The sequence below is a fragment of the Ceratotherium simum genome, chromosome 13 (genome assembly GCF_057802395.1).
Source record: "Ceratotherium simum simum isolate JZ-2026a chromosome 13, ASM5780239v1, whole genome shotgun sequence".
Classification (NCBI taxonomy): domain Eukaryota; kingdom Metazoa; phylum Chordata; class Mammalia; order Perissodactyla; family Rhinocerotidae; genus Ceratotherium; species Ceratotherium simum.
The window spans coordinates 40,238,398-40,259,093 of record NC_141912.1 but is presented as its reverse complement, the minus strand read 5'-3'; the positions used below and the strand labels follow the sequence as shown (position 1 = coordinate 40,259,093).

The window sequence follows — 20,696 nt, the reverse complement described above, 5'->3', positions numbered from 1 at the left end:
CCAGGTTGTGAATCCAGGCCGCAGGCCGCAGCGTCCCCAATAGGGAAGAGATACCAGCACAGCACCATGGGCCGGGCCACAGCCGCGCCGGAGCAGGGCAGTGGTTGTGAATTGGGAGGTAGAGAAGCTGCAGGTGGATGAAGGTTGTACCTCTCATCATTTAAGCCTCACTGTACATCCCGTCTGCCGTGAGTCCTTCAGGAGATGAGGCAGGGGTGGATTTTGAGAACATGGCTCCAGAGGGTCATCTGGTCATCTGGTGTTTGGGTGGGAGGGGGCTCTCTCCTACTTCCCAGGGCCAGCGCTCAGGCAGCGGTGCTGTGGGCCCGAGACTGGGCCCGAGAGGTCCCCTGTGTCTGCACGCACAGGGATTTCCAGTCTCACTCGTCAGCTCAGCCTTCCAGGTGCCTGAGAACGCTTGCTGACATCCCATCCTGAGCTCAGACCCCATCAGCCCTTCGCTGTTTGCTTAGCCAAGCCTGCAGCCCTCCCAGGTCAGCCAGTCTCTGCAAAGCTCTGCCCTGGGCTCAGCTCTCACGGGAGGGGCCCTCCCAGCCTGAGAACAATGGAGACACAGGGTCACCTGCCTTGTTTTCATTGTCCCTCCTGAGTGAGGACACGGCTCCCGAGCCTGAGAAAGTCGGAAACCCAGAGATTTCTGCTGAAAATGTGCTCACCTCTGGCCCGGGCTTGCCCCCGCCCCCCGTGAGCGTGAGACCCAGCAGTGCCTCTGGGCTCTGCCGAGACTGCTGAGAGATGGCCCAGGAGGGCGTGCAAGGGGAAGCCCAAAGGGAGGACGGTCGCACATCCAGGGCCTGCAGTGCTGAGTCCAGGGTTGGGGCTGACTTGGGCCTTTCCCCTAACAAGGAGGGAGAATGGTTTGGGTCTAGGGCAGTGGTTTTGCAATTGGCTCTATCTAACATTAGTCACCTGGGGCAGCCTTCAAGCATCCTCATTCCCTGGCCATGCCCCAGACCGTTTCTGCCTGAATCTCTGGGGCAGGACCAGACATGCATATTTTCCCAAGGTCCCCCAGATGATGTCTATGTACAGTCCAGGTGAAGAAGCAGGAATATAGTGACCCCTAAAGTGTGCATTGAGGGTGGGGGCAGTGTACCACTTTCCCCTTGCCCAGTAAGATGGCGTGGGTTTACTCTAGGCGTGACCCACACTAGGGGATCATGTTTTGTACACGGCCCCACCCGGAACTGGGGGCATGCTCCGGCTGGCTGCTTCCTCCCTGGCCTGGGGCAGGCAGCCCGAGCCAGCACTAGGCACATTACTTTAAGGACCAAAGAGGAGAGTGTGCAGTGAGGCGCCTTCTCTATCCTGCAGTGGGACCGGGGGAAACGAGGAAGGAGGTGTGAGTGAGGAATAGGGCTAGCTCCCGACATGGGACTGAGGAAGAGCTGGAGCTGGTAAGCTGAATCCTGAGAATGAAAATGTATTTTCTCTAATGTGATATGGATTGGGGACTTGAGAGGTTCTGGGCCCAGAATTCATGGTTCTGGGCAGAGGAACATGTGAGTTGTAGAGAGGTGTCACCTGCCCAGGCAAGGGCACCCAGTAGTCATAGGCCAACTCCTCATTTTACGGAGAAGGAAATGGGCAGAGATCCAGGGCTCCAGGAGAATCTCAACAAGTGACGGGCAGAGCTGAGCTGAACCCGGGTCTTCAGACCCTGCGTTGACATCCTTGCACACCAGCCACGTCTCCAACAATTTGTCCTTCCCTCTGTCTTCTAAAAACATTATCAATATTCTGTGTAGGTGCTGGAGCAAATCTGTAATGCAGATAAACAAGAAATTAACAAAGTTCACTTTGCAACCGCCCAGGTCTGGTCTTCACTGAGACTCGACGTGGCCCTGCCCCCTCGGGTCCCTGCACCTGCCCCACATTCTCCGGGAGAGACAGGACCCGGGCGAGCTGGGCCTGCAGCTGGTGCAGGTATCAGGGTGGCACTGCTGGGCCCTCGCCAATACCCTGCTCATAAACTGGGCCTGGCCCTGAGCCACACCCTGGTCACCTGGGCTGAGCCGAGGGTGGGGAGAATACCGAGGATTCCTTCTGCCTGCCCTCACATCCTCCCTCCCATGACAGGGCGATGGAAGGCTTGAGCCCAGCACCCACACCCGTCCCCCTCCACAAGGCAGCGAGCGGCTGCACATCAGAACCACTGTGACGCTTGCTAACCCCCCAGGCCCAGGTCAACCACACAGAATACCTGTGCGTGGGGCCCAGGCGAAGTATTGATATAAACTCCCCGGTGGATCCGTTAGGCAACCTGGACTGAGAGCCACTGCCTCAGTGGCTGTGTGGTGTCCGAGGTCACTGAACTTCAGTTTCCTCATCTGCAAACAATCCCAACACCCCTCCTCCACCCCCAATTCACCTTAAGGGAAGCTTGAGAAGTTGAGTCAGTCTGAGGGACCGAGAGTGAAAGGGATGAAGATAATTGAGGGCTTAGCTAATAGAACCTTCAATTCTCTAATTTGTTTCAGGAATAAGGGAGTTAACAGGTGCTCACTTTCTCTCCAAGATACTTGTGATCTGCCAGCAGTCCCCAAAACGACGATCAGATGGAGGCTGATCAGGTGGAGGACTAGCCGAGCAGCTGGACAGACAAGCTGTGCCCACCAGCCCCCTCCCACCCCGCTCCCCCTTCTCACACTCCTGCAGGGAGTTGGGGGGAGTCCCAATACGTAGGCTCTGGGGTCCTCCCCCCCGCCCTTTATCTGTTCATAAGTTAGTGGTATTAAAGAACTTGAAAACTGTTGTTCTAAACAAGCCCAAACTGCAAATATTTGCCTGAAAAGTGCCTGTGATTGGTTTCCTCATCTCCACTTGTGTCTGTCCTGTTCAGAACCCTCTCCCCTTCCCTGTGGGGCCTCAACCCCACCCTTTGTCCCCTGCTCTGAGGGAGTTCTTTGTTGGAGACTAGATGGACATATGGACAGACATGGACACACAGGGAGAGCCCAGCAGAGAGACCGGGGAGCGGGCATTTAGCCTCGTGGTGAAGCTAGGGACAGCTGGGCAGGGAGTGGGGACCAGCGTTCAGAGAAGCCGCCATGGCCCCGGCCTAAACCCCACCTGACAGGACAGTAGGGGGACCAGCATGTGGCACTCTCCTCTCCGCAGGCTGCTTGCCTTGCTTGGCTGTGCGGGAAACTGGCCAGGGTGGCTGGGAGCCTCTGGGTGGCAGAGTCAGGAGCGTTGGGCCTTCTGAGGGACGGGGGCAGCACATCCTGGACTTGCCTCTGTTTCCCCTGCCCTCTGCTGCCTTCAGGGAGAGCTTAACACACACACCCTGCCCCCTAAGTCCCCCGACTCCAGCTGTCTGGTGGCCTAGGAACATCCGCTGAGCCTCAGTTCTCCTGTGTCCCCCTTGAATTTTTTTGGTCTCGGAGGAAGTTGGAGAAGTCATCGAGGAAGCAGATTGATCAGACTGAGAAAGGACAGTTTTCGCTATTCAAAGAGGGAGATTGGGAAGAGGTGGCAGGTGTGAGGAAGCTTGGGGACAGGACCCCCTGTTCTTACCCAGGGCAGGTAGGTAAACCCCTCGGGCCTTTGATTCAGCCATGGGGGCAAGTGGTCTTTCCCGCTGGGTCTCAAGTCCCCACAGGGGCTGGTTTCCTGCCACACATGCCAGTCATCACACTGATGGCAGATACGTTGATTCATTGCTTACGATGTCCCGGGCACTTTTCATATGTTCTGACAGGTGTTAGTTTTGGCAGATGGAGAAACTGAGGCTGATAGGCTAATTTATTTACCCAGAGACTTGGTGCTAGCAATTGAGAGACCTCCCCCCAGATTCACACCCAGGTCACTCCCATGTTTGCATGAGCCTCTGCCTGGGACAAGACACAGGGGCTGCGTTCAAGAGAGAGCCCTGCCTCTCCCTAGAACAGCTCAGCCTGAGCTGAGAGGGGCTTGTAAGGATTCAGCAAGGAAAGTGTCAGGCTGGTGGTAGTAAATGTTTCCAGCAGTGTTGACTTGTATATTCCTTTTCCTGCTCTCCGCACATCCACTGTCCCCTAGGAGAGTTTCCGGAGGGGCCAGGCCTCCCCTTCCTGCAGGAAGGACAGTCCCTCCAGTCACCTCGGGGACTCTCCCAGCCCCACTGCCACTTGCTCTGCCATTTGGGCAAGGGAGCTTTCATCCGCCTCTCAACTCAGCCCTTCCCCAGCCCCCGCCCCTTCAGCCCCCGCCCTCTCTGTTCTTGCAGTCTAGTGACCACCCCCCCACCACCACGTGCCAGTTGGATGCTAGGCATCCATCCTCTGACCCCACCAGCCCCCACTCTTGCTGGGGTCTGACTCTGCTTCCCAACCTCTTGCTGGATCAAGGCCTCCACCTTGCTGCTGATGAATTTAGTTAAAACCCTACTGCAGAATGACGCTGAGAAGGTGTTGAAGGAAGGATATTAGAGGATGAGTTAGTTGAGGCCAGAGAACATACCCTCATTCATTCAAGTTCGTTTACTCATTTAACAGTATTTGTTGTGCGCCTGCTGTGTGCCAGGCAGTGTTCTGGGCTCCAGGAAAACAGCGGTGAGAAAGGAAACAGATGAAGAAAGTCCCTGCCCTCTTGGAGCAGACCTTCTGGGGGGTCTCTGCATTCTTGCAGCTATTTCCCTTGCAATTGCCTGGGAAGTTGTGTTTCCAAGACCTGGCTTAACTCCATGTAGCTAAGAAACCCGTCCTGCATCCCCCCTCTCCCCAACTATAGGTACTGCAGGGGTTAAGAGCCAGGCTGCTGGGTTCACACCCTGCCCCACCCCTGACTAGCTGGGTGACCTCGGACAAGTTTCTTAATTAGCCCCTGTGCCTCATTTTCCTCACCTGTAAATGGGAGTTACTAGTACCTACATTAGAAAGGTGTAAAGATTCGGTGGAGCTAAGTGATTTAAAGTGCTTTGATCCGTGCCTGTCATGTAATACGTGCTCAAATATCAGCTACTATTCAGATATCAACTATTATAATCTATGAAATAAGGATTAATAAACCATGCCCCTCCCACCTCCCCAGGTGGCTGGAGGGCCAGGTGAGAGGGATGACAAGAGGGCGCTCTTTCTGTCCTGCCGAGCACCGTGCACCCAGGACGATTAGCCTGTTTCACCTTCCAGGCCAGAGGGACCAAGTGAGCTTCGATGGAATGAATTCAGGATGAATGCAGCCAGGGACGGTAAAGGATGTTCAGCTCATGTGCCACCAACAGTCTGGGTGCAGTGGAGGCTAGCGTCAAAGAGGATTCTGAGGCACATCCTGCTTAGCAGGAAGGAGCTCTGTGATCCGTACATGATGCGGGAGCTGGAGGCAGGTGCCGTCCCCAGACAGGCTGCCACCCTGACTTCAGGTTCCCCACCCGGCCCGATGACGGACAGGGCCCACCTCAGCCCCACCTGCCTGTGTCAGAAGGTGGGCTTCGTGGCCCAAGCCCTGGCTGTGCCCTCCCGGAACTGCCCACTTGTCAGGATGAATCTGTCCGGGAAGAGGAGGCCTGGCAGCTGCCTCTGCCTGGGAAACCCCGGATCCCCAGGGGTGAGGAGCTGTCCGGGAACCCAGATTTCGTGGACAGCGAGTGCCTGAGAGGGTGGGGTCAGGGCAGTGGCTGCCTGAAGCCAAGGCCAGGGCATGAATCTCGCCTCCTGGAGGCCTGGCTGGAAATGCTGAGCTCGGTCAGAGTGGATGGACTGGTTCTAGGGCACTGTTTTTTCAGCTGGTGTGAAGGGGTGGAAGTTTGCACTGCCCTCCTTCCTGTGGCCTTTGCCGGGAGTGGGGGATGGACAGCGGCTAGGACCCAGATGGGCTGGGTCCTCCTCCTGGCTTCCTCACTTTTAGCAATCAGACCCTAGGCTACTTACTTAACCTCTCTAAGCTGTAAATCCTCATTTGCAAAATGGAAAAAATTATGGTATCTTCCCAGCAGGATTGTGTCCTCATTAAATGAGCTCAAGGCATGTGAAGCACTTAGCACAACACTTGGTGAGTGGTCAGTAAATCACAGCTGCTTTATTAGGAGGGTGACAGAGGCGGGAGCCCCATTCCGTCCCCAGACAAGAGCTGGGCTGGGGCGTGTGCAGCATCCCCCTCTCCCGTCACTCTCCAGGGTTATGTGGAAAATGAAAATAGTGTCTTGTTGAATTTGGGAGCCAAGTTAAAGAATCCTGTGAGTGAACAGGGGCCGCCTCCCCCTGAGAAAGCTGTTTCCTTAACCCCAGGGTCTAACAGGGTGTGGGCCAGGTTCCCCCATGCCCCTCCCCCTAACCTTGGGATGACCTCAGTCCTGGGTCAGCTCCTCTGTGCTGGGAGGCCTCCCCCTCAGCCTGCGTGACCCTGACCATAACTAGTGAGCCACAGCTGCACGTGGGGGGAATAGGGAGTAGGCACCCCAAGTTCATATCCAGACCTGTGCTCCCCAAGCCCAGCTTTCCTCACCTGTCAAGTGATGCCTGGCAGAACCACAGGAAGAGCCAGTTAGGTAACAGATAGAAAAGCCCCAGCAAGGGGTGTCTGACACACTGCAGCACTAAAACCCTACTTCTTTCCCCAGCATTGGGATGGAGCCAAGCTGATTCCTAGGCCAGCTGCTTCGGACCCATGGACAGAGTAGAGGCAACAACAAGGGATGCTGGGGGGGGCCAGGGGCAGGTCAATCTGTGAAGGGAGGGAGGCACGGGCCATGCTGACTTGCAGCCTGTCTAGAACCTGGCCCAATTCTGCCACTTAACCTCTCTCAGCCTCAGTTTCCTGACCTGACCAGTGGGCACAACTCCTGCCACTGGATCGTTGTAAGGGTTAGTGGTGCTTCTAGTGGGGTTGGGGAATGCCCCTTTGGCCTGCCCCTCTCTGGGTGACCATGGAGAGATGGAGGTCATGGGGAAAGCACGTGGCTCCCTGGTAACCCAGGGCCAGAGGCTGAGGCTGTGCCCCAAAGGGCATACCATCGATGGAGGAAAGGTCAGGAAACCTAGCTTCTCTGCCTCACAGCTCTCAGCCATAATGCCGTCTTTGGTTACCCTGTTTTGCCTGCTCTTAGGTTTGATGTCTCCTTCGCACTTACTAAATAATTCCCAAATCACAGATCGCCTTGGGCAAGCCAGTGTTTCTCAGTGGGAGCAGTGGGTGGTGTTGTCCTGTGAAATGCAGGGCATTTAGCCTTTCTGGTCCCTGCCCGCTTAATAATGCCAGCAGCACCCCCATCATTCATTAGAATAGATGTGTAGGAGGACAAGGATTTTGTTCCTTCACTGCCTATCCCTGGTGCCTGGAACAGAGCCTAGCACGTTTCCAAACACTTTCAGAGGGTGCCACCACCCCAGTTCAGAACCCTGTTCCAGTCAGACCTTCAACACCCCTGGTATGTGGTGGTCACCCTTGGTCTAAACACTTTCCATTACTGGAAATGGATTACTGCCAAGGGCAGTCCATTCTGAGGTAGCTCATTATCCAAAAGCCACACCCCTCCCCTCTTGGACCTTGGCCTGTTAGTTATAAGATATCGTGTGAAGTCTGACACCCAGAATAGAACAGAGTGGCCAGGTATGGCCTGACCCTGTAGAGAACAATGGGCTGGTTACCTCCCAGCCCCGAATAGATAAGGCATTGACACTGCCCCAGATTGTATTTACTTTTCTTCTCAGCCACGCAGCCACCCTTGTGTTTATTAGTTTGTGGTCAGCTGAAACCCAAGGACTTTTCCCTTCGATCTATACTTATCTTTCCTAACCCAAAGTGTAAGACATGAAAATTTTAAAAGACAGTCATATCTTGTTAGTTTGGGCCCATTTTCCCGGGCCAGGTGATTTTGAGTCCCACACCTGCCGTTGCAATGTGTTAGCTATCTTCCCATCCCAGCCTTGTCCCCAAGTTTGCATCCTTTGCAGATTAGACTGGTCAGCCATCTATGTCCTTACTGTGTTGTCAATTAAAATATTGAAGAGACCAGGCCTTTGGCATGATTGCGGAGAGCCCAGGGCAGGTTGATAATGATCACAACTTCTTGGGGTTGTTGATCTGCTTTTAAATGGACCCAAATTAATCCAAGCTTCACCCTCCATTTCCCTGTCTTGTCCACGTGAATATGTTTAAGCCCAGCTGTTCAGCTGCCTTGCTGAAATCTAGATGTACTGCTTTCCACCAAACTTCAAGGCTTTGCAACCCCTTAGGAGAGGGAGATGCACTTAGCTGAGCGTGACCTGTTCTTGGTGAACCTGTGCTAGCTTCTAGTGCCCGCCACTTCCTCTTCTGAATGTGCCAGACATTCTGCTGTCCCCGTTTAGGAGTCTGCAAGAGTTCACGTTCGTGTTTCTAGGATCCACCCATTCCATTTGTGTGAGAATGGGGACAGCTTGTCTTCTGACATCTTTCCTGTTCCCCCGACATTCCACCGGGATGACCAGCGGTGGCTCTTCGATGACATCTTTCTCTGGTCAGTCATGCCATTCTCGCTTAAAGGTGTTCTCGTGTGCTCATTTCATCTGTCTTGGGCTGTGCTCTACCCTTTCCACTGTACGACGGATATCTGAGATAACAGAGGCTGAGAAAGGGGAGCCGAGTGGCTCTGCTTTCTCTGCCATCTGTTTAACGTTAGCACACGGCATTGGTACTTCCTCATTCTCTTGCTTTGAACGTAGATTTAACTTTTTAGACAACCTTGTGGATGGACCGTCGTGTTTGTTTTAGCGCTCCTGTTGGCCTAGTCGTATCTCTCCCGTTGGCCTGGTGCTTTCCTGTGTGAGTGGCCTGGCCCCCTAGACAGCCAGCTCTCTGAGGGCAGGGTTAAAGGCAGCCGTCCCTCTCGGCTGCTGCGGGGCCTGCAGAGAGATGCTCTGGAAATCCTGTGAGCAAGCAGGGCAGCGAGTGGTGTGGTTTGATGGCCTGTCAGATGAGCGTGTCATCATGGAAAATTCTTTGTAGAGTCTGCAGATCCGTTTACATGGGCCCGTGGTGCTGCTGCAAACTGCACATTCCTTCAGAGTAACCCACCCTTGCTCTGTTTTCCCACCAAACTTCAGTCACACCGCGGGTGGGTTAGAACTGCGGTTTTTCTGTCTCCAGCCTGCTTCCATCCCTTGCTCCTCTCTCTTCCCTTGGTCCGAGGCTTCTTTTTTATAGGGAATTTGGCTGAGTTCCTGGTCTCTGGACTGGATGGCCCATCCTGGGGCCCTCCTTGGGGGCAGAACTGGAACCTCAGATTTGGAGCAGGTCCCTGCCCCTCCTTGTGAGCCTTCATCGGGAGTCCTGGCCCTGCCATTGTTGGTGGGGTGAGTGGGGACAGAACTGAAGGATGGGGTGGAGGCAGAGTCTGGTCAGGTGGAAACAAGTTTGGCAGTGTTCCTGGACGAGATAAGGCCTCTCCTGGAGTCTCCCAGTGGACGTCTTCAGGTGGCCTCTCCCCTGCGTCCCACAGTGGCTGGAGTGCTGTGGGGACTCAAGGCACGATTTTGAGTCACCCTGAAATGTACACATCACCTTCTGATGACCTGTCCTGGCCCAGACCTTGAAATTGCTCAGCCCAGGGCAGAGAGAAGAAGGGGTTCAGAGCAGTAAGGGAAGGGGGAGCCTGTGGAGGGGGAGGATAGAGGCCCAGGCATGGGGAAAAGGAGGCCAGCTGATTTGTACACTCTCAGAGGACAGATGCAGGAGGGCACTGAGCTGACCTTAGCAGCCATCCTGCCAGTGGGGGTGAAGGGTGTATGGGGGTCCCTTGCAAGCCAACTCTGAGCAGTGGAACACTTCTCTGTGGAGGGCTGAGTGTGGAAGGGGACGAAGGGGGGTTCCTCCTGTGTGTCTGCATCACATCTGCCCTCTTTGAGAGGCAGAATAATCTAGTGTAGTGGTTCTCAAAGTATGGTCTCTGGACCAGGAGCATCAGTGTCACCAGGAAACTTGTTAGAAATGCAAATTCTTGGACCCAGACCTGCTAGATCAAACTCTGGGGATGGGGCCCAGCAGTCTATTTTACAAGATCTCCAGGTGATTCTGGTTCAGTGAGAGGATGAACTTGGGAGCCAGATTGCCTATGTTCATATTCTTATCAGCTATGTGACCTTGGGTGAATCACTTAAGCTCTCTGTTCCTCTATAAAATGTTTCATCATCTATAAAATGGAGACAATAACTACCACCTTGTTATTGTGATGATTAAATGAGAATGCTTATACAGAGTTTAAGAGAGTGCTGTCACTTACAAAGCATCTGTAAGTCTGGCCTCCTCTCTGACCTTCATGGTCTCCCTCTTTTTAGGTGGTATCTGATGCTGCAGGACAGGGTGTGGCCATCACAGGAAACCAGACCTTCAACAACTGGAACTGGCCCAATGCAATGATTTTTGCAGCCACAGTCATCACTACCATTGGTAAGTCTTCTGAGACCTTCAGGACACCCACTTCCATGCCCTCACTCCCAGATCCTTATAGCAGTCCAGCTGTGGTCACATGGCCTCATTGGGGGTAAAATCAAGCCAGTTCCAGTCTGTTCTTTTGACACTTTCCTGAGGGTTTAGTAGACGCTTGCTGACTGGCCATGCCTGGGAGAATGACTTCCAGAAGTCCTGACCTGGGCTCTTGGAGCAGAAACTACACAGCCTGATAGCCAGAACCATGCAGGAGGTTGAACGGATTGCTCACTGCACAAATCCAGCCCATGCTTGCTCACCAGGCTGGGTGCCTGTTCTGGTTGTCTATGGCTGCATAACCAGTGCCCCCAGAAGTTGGTGGCTTACAACACAACTTCTTATTATCTTTGGCCATTCTGTGGTTGACTGGGTTCAGCTGATGAGTTCTTGCTTGAGGTCTCAAATGCAGTAGCAGTCATGGTGGCTGGGGCTGGAGTCATCTGAAAGCCCAGCTAGTGGACGTCCAAGATGTCTTCTTGCATCACATGTTTCATAGTTGATGCTGGCTGTTGGCCAGGGGCTCAGCTGGGGATGAAAATGCAATGGCTTGGGCATCTCACAGTATGGTAGCTGGGTTCCAAGAGGGAAAATCCCGAAGGGGGCATTTCAAAAAGACCAAAGGGAGAAGCAGTAAGGCTTCTTAGACCTGGTCTACCCAGCGTCACTTCCGCTGCATTCTATGGTCGGGCAAGTCAAGAAAGCCCAGATTCAGAGGGAGGGGAGTCAGGCTTCAGCTTGACGTGAGCAGCAGCTTGCGTAAGAAGGGAAAGGATTAAGGATGGCCGTCTTTGGAGACCGTCTGCCACAGTGCCTCTGGGGTGTCTACTCAGAGAGAGTATCAGTTTCTCATTTGCACACTGGTGCCATATGGACTAGTGGACAACTTGCTAATGGTGGAGGCTTAGTCCACCTTCAGGGAGCTCCAGTCTGTTGGAGGAGACATAGCCCATACCATCAGAATTGCTACAAATGATCACAATCAGAGTGTGATCAAGGGCAATCTCGTTTCTTATATCAATTGATATTAGATCAACATCAATTCATCTTAGAATGGGCCTCCCTCAAGCTGGGTGTATGTTTGTGTGTGTGTGTGTGTGTGTGTGTGTGTGTGTGTGTGGTGGAGGCAGGGGCCACTCTGAGTCTGGGTCCCCTCTGTGGCTCTGTTCTTGACCTCACTTATCTTCTTCCTCAGGCTATGGCAATGTGGCCCCCAAGACCCCTGCTGGGCGCCTCTTCTGTGTCTTCTACGGTCTCTTCGGGGTACCACTCTGCCTGACATGGATCAGTGCCCTGGGCAAGTTCTTTGGAGGACGTGCCAAGAGGCTAGGCCAGTTCCTCACCAAGAGAGGCGTGAGCCTGGTATGTCCCCAGCCCTAGGTGCTGGGCAGAGGTGGGGGGACCCTGGCAGGTGATGGGAGGGTGGGAAGGATCCACGAATTGGACAGAGGTGCTAGGACAGAAGGCAAGAGGGCAGTTTCAGAGCCCCCTGCCCTCCTGGGTTGGGCTGGGGACATCATTCCTGCCTCCTTCCCCGGACAGTGAGCGGCCTCCCCTCTGGCTGCCTCCCCAGCCCTCCTGGGTGCCCCTGCTGAGTTTCCCCAGTCTCCATCATTGTCTGACTTGGTCTTCCCGCCACCCCATCAGCGGAAGGCGCAGATCACGTGCACGGCCATCTTCATCGTGTGGGGCGTCCTGGTCCATCTGGTGATCCCTCCCTTCGTCTTCATGGTGACTGAAGAGTGGGACTACATCGAAGGCCTGTACTACTCCTTCATCACCATCTCCACCATTGGCTTCGGCGACTTTGTGGCCGGTGAGTCCTGCCCCCTCCCCTGGCCTCTGCCTCTCCACCTTCTCTTTCTCTGCTTCTCCAGTCTCAATTCAGCTGACCTTTTCTGGGGGCCCCCGTAGGCATTCAGTGCCCTGGGCACTTACCCTACCCAGTGGGTGCTGACCCCACCCTGCCAGGTGCAAGGAGCAGCTAAGGCACAGAGTGAGGGCAGAAGACTCTGCTCTCCAGTCCCGTGTCTTAGGACGTGGCTTCTCCCTCTTTTTCTCTTTGTGTTTAGCGTCTGACCTCTTCCTCTCCCTCCGTACCCACCCCCCCGCCCCGCCACGTCTGCTGAGCACTAGGGGCTGGCGGTAGGGCCTTCCCCTGCAGGGTCTGTGCCAGGGCCCCCTCCCCATCACAGAGCTGCCTTCCTTCCATCAGTCAAGGAGCTGAGGGAGCTGCCTGGAGGCTTGCTCGGAGGCCCGAAACTTGCCTCTGCTCTTGCCACAGGCAGCTTCAAGACAAGAGAGGCCTTCTCCCCAGCTGCCCTGCCCCCTCGGCCGACACTCCCTCCCGCTCCTGCCTGCCTGATCCAGGCGGGCCGTGAGATTCTTTGGCCGCTTTGTCTGTCCAGCCCCAGCCACTCATGTCCTTGTGCCTGCGGCCTGCGCAGCATCTTGGTTCTCAGTCTTCTGGATACCCCATTTGGTAACAGCGTTTGTTCCCTCAATCCCTGCCGCCCTGCCCTGTTGACCTCAACCTCTGCTCCAGGGGCCTGTGGTCTCCCCCTCCCCCTTCCTAGGGGGCAGGGGCAGGTCACTAGCCTTTTACCGCATTGTAAGCAGAGACTCGGAATGCTGGGAGGGGGCGGCTGAGTGGCTGGGAGGAAGAGGAAAGGGGCCTGAACACTCCACTGACCCTGGCAGATCTGGGCCTGCTGTCTTGGGAGATAAATTTAGACGGAGGCACAACCCTGCTATTGTCTAAGGGACCCTGAGCCAGCTAAGGAGAAGCCTGTGTACTGGGGAAGTACAGTGGTGTATTTAATCATACTTTCTCAGCTCCAGTAAGACACCAAACCTCAGCCTCAGTTTCCTCATCTGTCAAATCGGTTTAATAAAAAAGAAATATGCACCTACCTGACAGGGCGGTGGAAAATCAAGTGAGTGCTGAGGGCTGGGCCCAGCTATATTAATGTTTGTCCTGGTTGTCACCACACCTTGCTTGTGACCAAGAGCCCTGAGCAAGATTGAAGATTGACAGCGCCCCCAAACAGCACTTCTGTCTGCAAGAGGAGACATGGCCCCTGCCTTCAGGGAGCCCCGAATATGATGAGGGAGGTAGAGTCCTTGCCCTGAGAGAGCCCCACCCTGGAGGAAGCCCCTTCCTCCCGTTCGTTTTCCAAGTTGCTCGCATTTTGGAGCCAGGGGAGACAGGATACATAAGACAGATCCACATGTCTGGAGGTATAAAGTTAACCAACAAATCTCAGATAATCCTGGGGTGTAGGAGAGCAATCTGAGCTGTGTGGGGTGGCCCAGGAGGGCTCCCTGGAGCAGGCGTCAGAAGCCTGGCTTTGGAGGAGGGGGACATGAAGTGGGCAGAGCCCTCTGGGCACAGGAAGAGCCATTCTGAGGAGGCAGGCCAGACATCACTGAAGGAGGCTGTCCAGAATACTTCCTGCCAGACCAGTGCCCTCGGACCTCTCGGCCCAACCGCCAGCCTCATTCGTATTGAACCAGTGAGTCGATCCCCATCCGTGAGGATGCCAGCCACCCTCTCACTTCACTTGCATCCTGGTTTTAGAGGAACTGTAACGTATACACCAACTAAGTGCACAGAGCAGCCCGGTGTAGGTGTAGGTGAATGACTGAAAGGCAAACATGCTTGAACTATTTCCTGACCTGTGCTGGCTCCATTACCAGCCTCCCCAAGGCCCCTCCCCGGAACCTCCCTCACCCCGAGGGACCACCCTCCTGACCTTTGACAGCTGAGGACACTGAGGCTCTGGCAGGTTGGGGACTGGGATAGGCACGTGAGAGACTGGGCCAAGACCCTTCAGCACAATGGCGTAGCCCAGGTTCTAGAACAGGCCTCCTTCTTTCTCAGTGAGTCCTCTTCTGTGTCCTGGCACCGTGCCCACCCTCAGACAACACAGCTTTGGCCTTTGTGTTTCCGGGTCCCCGCCCACCCTCTCCTGACCCTCTGGGCCCCCGTCTTGTCCTCAGGTGTGAACCCCAGCGCCAACTACCACGCCCTGTACCGCTACTTTGTGGAGCTGTGGATCTACCTGGGGCTGGCCTGGCTGTCCCTCTTTGTCAGCTGGAAGGTGAGCATGTTTGTGGAGGTCCACAAGGCCATCAAGAAGCGGCGGCGGCGGAGGAAGGAGTCCTTCGAGAGCTCCCCACACTCCAGGAAGCCTCTGCGGATGGCGGGGAGTGCAGGGTCCAAGGACATCAACATCTTCAGCTTCCTGTCCAAAAAGGAGGAGACCTACAATGACCTCATCAAGCAGATCGGGAAGAAGGGGATGAAGACGAGCGGGGGTGGAGAGAGGGTCCCAGGACCAGGGCTGGGGCCTCAGGGGGGTACGCTGCCAGCCCTCCCCACCTCCCTGACTCCCCTGGTGGTCTACTCCAAGAACCGGGTGCCCAGCTTGGAAGAGGTGACTCAGACACTAAGAAGCAAAGGCCATGTGTCGCGGCCCCCCGGCGAGGAGGCAGGGGCAGGGCCCCCCGAGGACGGCTCCCCCGCCCCCGAGGTATGCATTAACCAGCTGGACCGCATCAGCGAGGAGGTCGAGCCCTGGGACGCGCAGGACTACCACCCGCTCATCTTCCAGAATGCCAGCATCACCTTTGTGAACGAGGACACCAGCCTCACGGACGAGGAGACGTCCAAGTCCTCACTGGAGGACAACCTGGCCGGGGAGGAGAGGCCCCAGGAGGGGGTCAAGGCTGAGGTGCCCCTCAACCTGGGCGAGTTCCCGTCATCAGACGAGTCCACCTTCACCAGCACCGAGTCGGAGCTCTCTGTGCCATACGAGCAGCTTATGAACGAGTACAACAAAGCAGACTGCTCCAAAGGCACGTGAGGCCGGGCCGCTCCCCGCCCCACCTTCACTGGCTTCTGTTCCCCTCATCCTGGGGCATCCTACGAGGGCTGGGACCCCTGGGCCCTGGGGGCAGGGGAGCGGCTCTGGAACTGGAAGTGGGGGGCCGGGGGCTTTCCTCACCTTGCATCCTCTCCAGCTAGACGCTCCCGATCAAACATGGCGCATGCCCAGGACAGGGCCTCTGTTCTCCAGCTGAACAGGCACCCTGGCAATGGGAGGCGTCTGTCCTGAGCACGGCTGGCATACTTTTGATGGTTCAAAGACATGTATGGACTGGCAGGACTGACTCCGAGGAGACCTGCCCCTGCGTGGGTCTTCGCCCAGTCATTCGGTTGAGAATGTCACACGGTTCTCTTAGCCAGGGCCTTGGCAGTTTGAGTTCACCAGTATTAACGAGCTCCTTCTGTGTGGCCGGCACTGGGGCAGGTATTTCAGAGAGGGCGAAGGCAGTGTGAGACCTGGGGCCTGCTTCTGCAGGAGGTACAGCTGTGGCATCAGGCCGGCACTTAGCTCCTCAGCGGTAGCAGGGCCCAGCCTGGGGCACGGATGTCACCATCCCCCAATCCCACCTGTCTGCCTGACCGTCAGGCCCCTACTGCAAACCCCAGTAGGGAAGAGGCCGCCTGGGGAGGGAGAGAGGAGAACACGGGTGGGCGGGTGCCGAAACACTCCTGATACAAGGACGCAGAGCAAGCCCCGAGTGTGGCCCAGGGTCCTAGTCATTCTTGTTGATTTACTAGGACCAGCCCAGAGCCCAGTTCCCTGTCTCAGGCCCCCTTTGGCCAAGCAATGGTAGATGAAGGCTTTCTGCCTCCAGGGAACTGGTGGGAGGAAGAGGGTCAACAGGCCATGGCCTCTGAGGCTGGGGCTCAGGGACCTGCCCCCACCTGCCCGCCCCGCTGTCCTCATGCCCTGCGCCTCGCTGCTCCCCAGATTGCTCTTGGCTCACAGGCAGGGAATGGCCAAATATGTGAATCAGACTCCTCCCTCCAGCTACTGTTGCGCGCGTGCGTGTGTGTGTGTGTGTGTGTGTGTGTGAATGAATGAGAGAAAGACGGGAAAGGATTTGCTATGGGGAAGCAAAAGATAATGTGAAACTGCACACAACTGTTTCTGGTGAGGGGCTGGCAGAACTTGCTGTGCCTGAGTTCTTGGGTTCTCCACAATGTGGACCCTGGGGCCAGCCCACTCTGTCCTGCATGTTTTGTTTGTTATTTTTTACATGAACTGCTGTTTTTATGTACCTGGCGTCTGTGGTTGGATTCAGAGCCAGAGGGGAGAAAAGGTGACAGAGTCCAGTCCCAAGGATTGGGATATTCAGTGTTCACCCTCCTACCCCCAACTCAGTTGGGCCTTTCTCGGTGACCTCAGCCAGGGTCTCCATGTCAAGAGTCCCCATGCAGAGTGGGGGTGGGGCATCGGTTGCAGGCGACTGATGCTGGGCAGGAGGCGAGCGATCACCCTCAACCCAGACACCTTTTCTGCCTCTCAGCCCCCTCCCCAATACTGTGGGGCCAAATGGGGCCAGACCCAACCCCCCCCCCCAACATGTGAAGATAGCAATGGGCGTGTGTGTCCACTCCCCCACTCATCCTGTAACTGAGGGGTGTGCTGGCCTGGCAGCGGGGTGAGAGGGGTGGCCTTCAGTCTTTCTGTGAAACGCTTTAACGAGCTCATCTGAGTTTCCTCACCCCACCTTGCTGGGGTGCCACTGGCTGTCCTGGAATTGTACACACTGTATGTACATAGTGGCGAGGATGTCAAATGTAATTTATTTTAACATTTTTACAATAAAACGTGAGATGGACAGGCCAGCCTGGTGTGTACTGTGGGGGTGGGGGGGAGGGCGCTGGGAGGGCAAGGTGAGGGACAGTCTGGGAGGATCGGGCAGGGAGGACTGAGGACAGCCTGAGGGTCAAGAGGAGAATGGAGGTGATCTAGAAGGGAGAAAAATAATGGAAGTGGTGAGGAGGGGGAGGAGGGGCAGGCCACTCAAGATGAGGTGGTCAGGACAGGCTTCTTGGAGGTGGTGACAGTGAACAGGTCCAAATGAGGAGCATTGCAGAAGGGGTCTAAGAATCAGGAAGGAGTCAGGAGCCAGGGGAGACAGGTCGGGGGCAATCATGGCAAACTTGTGTCACCGGTCTGCCAGGCGCCGTTCGCCGTGCTTTCAACTCATTATACTTGAGTGACCTCTTTTGATCTTGCAACAGCCTTGTGAGGTGGGTATTACAGCCCCATTTTATAGGCAAGGAAACAGACACAGTGACTTGTGCAAGATCTCAATAGGTGCTGAGGCTGCATTCAAAGCCATGCAGCCCCGCTCCCAGGCCTGTTCCCACAGCCACCATGATGAGATGAGAAAGATAGCCTGTGCCTTTGTGGCAGGTCTGATGTCCCCTGCAAGGGCTCCTGTCTCCAGCAAGGTGGACCAGAGAACTCTGGAGGAGACCAGGCCTTCTGAGCTCAAGGGGTGGGCTGAGCTCAAGGGGTGGGCACTGCGGACAAGAAAGTCAAAGAAGGCTCAACCAGGCTCAGCTGGGCTTGTCTGTGTCATTTAAAGGGAGGATTTGTCAGGCTTCGTGGTCTCAACCGTTTTGAGATTGGCCTCTTCTGTGTCAATTTCAGGGCCCCCTTCCCAACACAATACAAGACGTTAGTTAAACTTTTGAGCCTTGGGAAAAATGTAAAGTTCTGTGATTTAAGGAGTGAACCACCTTTTCCTGAGGGCATGGATGCGTTTACAAAGGATTATATGTGTTTAATACACCAACCGATTCTATAACTACTTGATACCATCCCTCCCTCTGCCAAAACATCTCTCCACCTCTTTCTCACACACATACACACAGACACACACAGACACACAGACACACAGACACACACACACAGACACACAGACACACACACACACACACACACACACAGACACAGACACACACACACAGACACACAGACACAGACACACACACAGACACACACACACACACACACACAGACACACACAGACACAGACACACACACACACAGACACACACAGACACACACACAGACACACACACACAGACACACACAGACACACACACACACACAGACACACACACACACACAGACACACACACACAGACACACACACACAGACACACACACACACACACACACACAGGTCCAAGCTACTCTGGTTTTGCCTTAGCCCCTTGCAGCCTCAAGGTAAGAATTCATCACACTAAGCGCCATCTTTATTTAGCCCTTGACCACCTCACAAAGAAAGCCCTTTGACCAACAGGGCTCAGAGCACCCCCATGGCACGGGTTATTTGGCCTCATTTTCAGTTAAGGAGATGAAGGTTCGAAGAGGATGACTTTCCCGGAGCACAGCTTCGCAGAATTGTGCTCACGGATGATAAAGCACAAACGGAAGATCGGGGTGGAGGTGTGGTCCTGGGCCTGGGGGCTAAGATTAGTCAGGAGTTTTCTGAGTAAAAGGTCTGGGGGCAGCAGCTGGAGCAGAAGGTGGGACCCGGGAGGCCCCAGGTTCCTGAGGGGTCGAGAGCAGGGGAGGGGGTACATGTGGAGGGGCAGGGTGGGGTGAGACCTCAGATCACTGTGTCTCTGAGCCGGTGAGCTGTTGCGGGGGAGGGACGGAAGGAGAAGCAGTGGTGTGGGAGTCGGGAGAGGACCCTACAGGGAAATCCCCCTGTTGACACCAGATACGTAACCTGGGTCAAGGAGACGTGGATAAGTGAGACCCCCAGGCTCTTGGGGGGCATTGTTCAACCCCTAGCAGGCCATGGGGCTCTAAGGCGGACGCCCCCAGTCCCATGGGTGCGCTCCCAGGAGCCCCCCAGCTCCTGGCCCTCCCCTGCTACTTCCCGGAGGCCTTCCTGCCCTACGAGTGAACTGGCAGTCTGCTTTCCACCATCACCACCTGGACTTGCCATTCATTTGTTCAGCTGGTGTTCAGTGGGCACCTACTATGTCCCAGGATCTGTTCTGGGCACTTGGAAAACAACAGTGGACAGAAATCCCTGCATTCGTGGGGCTTACTGTCTGGTTCCCTTTGCTCTCACTTCTGGTTCTTTTCTGGTATTTATGTCCTGTCCATATCCCCCAAGGGTCTTTTAATCTTGTCTCTTCTATCTTTATGTCTTTGAATCCTCACAACAGGTATTATTATTAACCCCATTTTACAAATGAGGAAATTGAGGCAAATAGAGGATTTTTTGCAAATTCAAACTATTAAGTCGCAGCATTCCCATTCCTCATTCTGCCCTCCAGAAGTTCCTAATTTGATGGGGGAAACCCCCTCAGAACACCCACTGCCTGATGGAGGAGACAGTTCCTACCCTCAGAGTCTGCAATCTGAGGGCGAGAGGAACACAGAAAGAGAAAATAAACACAAACTCTGTGTCCCAGCTGGTCCTCCGACCTCCCAGGTGATCCTGGAGGAGTCACTTGGCTCCATGCCAGGACTGACAAAAAGAAATCAGGGTGTTTGGGTTTCACTCTCTCACTGGAAGGGCCAGTCAAGATTATCCTCAGCCAAAATTGCAAGGAAGCTTTCTGGAGCCTGGGGCAGAATGAGCAGGAAGGAGGAGGCAGGCTGGGCTGGCCTGCTCTGGGTGGGCTCTCTGGGAACGGTTACCCTTCTGCAGGGCCCCTGAGGTTTGGGCTTAGCCCTGCCTATCAGCTCTCCACCCCTGAAATAACAGGTCCCCAATTTCCAAATTCATACACAACCAGTCCAGAAACCGGATGCCAGTTTGTGAATTGCAGGATGTGTTTATGTAACAGTGAGAGCACCTCCCTAAATCTCTGCCCCTTCTCTCCATCCTGGCCACCAGCCAGGCCACTATGGCCCCTCGCCGTAGTTTCAACAGATGTTTGTTGAATAAATGAATGAGGCCCCTTACTGGTCTCCTTGCCTCTAATACAGAGCCCCTTCCACCTGGCCATCACTGCAACCAGCAAGATGTATCCTGAAATCAAATCTGACCCCCTTTATCTCCTGCTTTAAACTCCTTCAGGGCCCCCATTGCTTTTCCTGGTGCCGCCTCTCTCTCCAGCCTCATCTTCTACCCCCTCCACCTCTCTTTCTGGGCTCCAGTGAAGTTTCTCATATGAGCCAGGCCTCCCCATGCCCATGCCCTCTCCTCTGCCCTGGACGTTCTCCCTCTCACCTGGCTAAGTCCTAAAACCTGTTGGGGTTCAAGGCAGACATCAGCTTCTCGGAGAAGAGTTCCACAATTCCCTGTCCCCCCTCCTGAGTCAGACATCCATCCTCTGTGCCTAGAGCACCTCCCTCAGTGAGCCAGGCTGCTTCGATGCTGTTCAGGTTGCCTGCCTCCTGGTCTCACCTCTGCCCCCTGGTCTCACCTCTGCCCCCTGACTGGGAGCCTCGGAGCGA

General features: G+C 55.1%; 1 protein-coding gene across 1 annotated transcript in view; it reads left to right on the top strand.

Moving 5' to 3' along the window:
- The window catches only part of KCNK5 (potassium two pore domain channel subfamily K member 5), a 37,738-nt gene extending 20,641 nt beyond the window's left edge, over positions 1-17,097 (top strand). The window contains exons 2-5 of the mRNA XM_004424182.3: positions 10,254-10,365; positions 11,597-11,763; positions 12,049-12,217; positions 14,404-17,097. Of these exons, the coding sequence (XP_004424239.2) occupies positions 10,254-10,365; positions 11,597-11,763; positions 12,049-12,217; positions 14,404-15,269 (1,314 nt within the window). The 3' untranslated portion in view covers positions 15,270-17,097. The remainder of the gene's footprint in view (positions 1-10,253; positions 10,366-11,596; positions 11,764-12,048; positions 12,218-14,403) is intronic.
- The last annotated feature ends 3,599 nt before the right edge of the window (positions 17,098-20,696 follow it).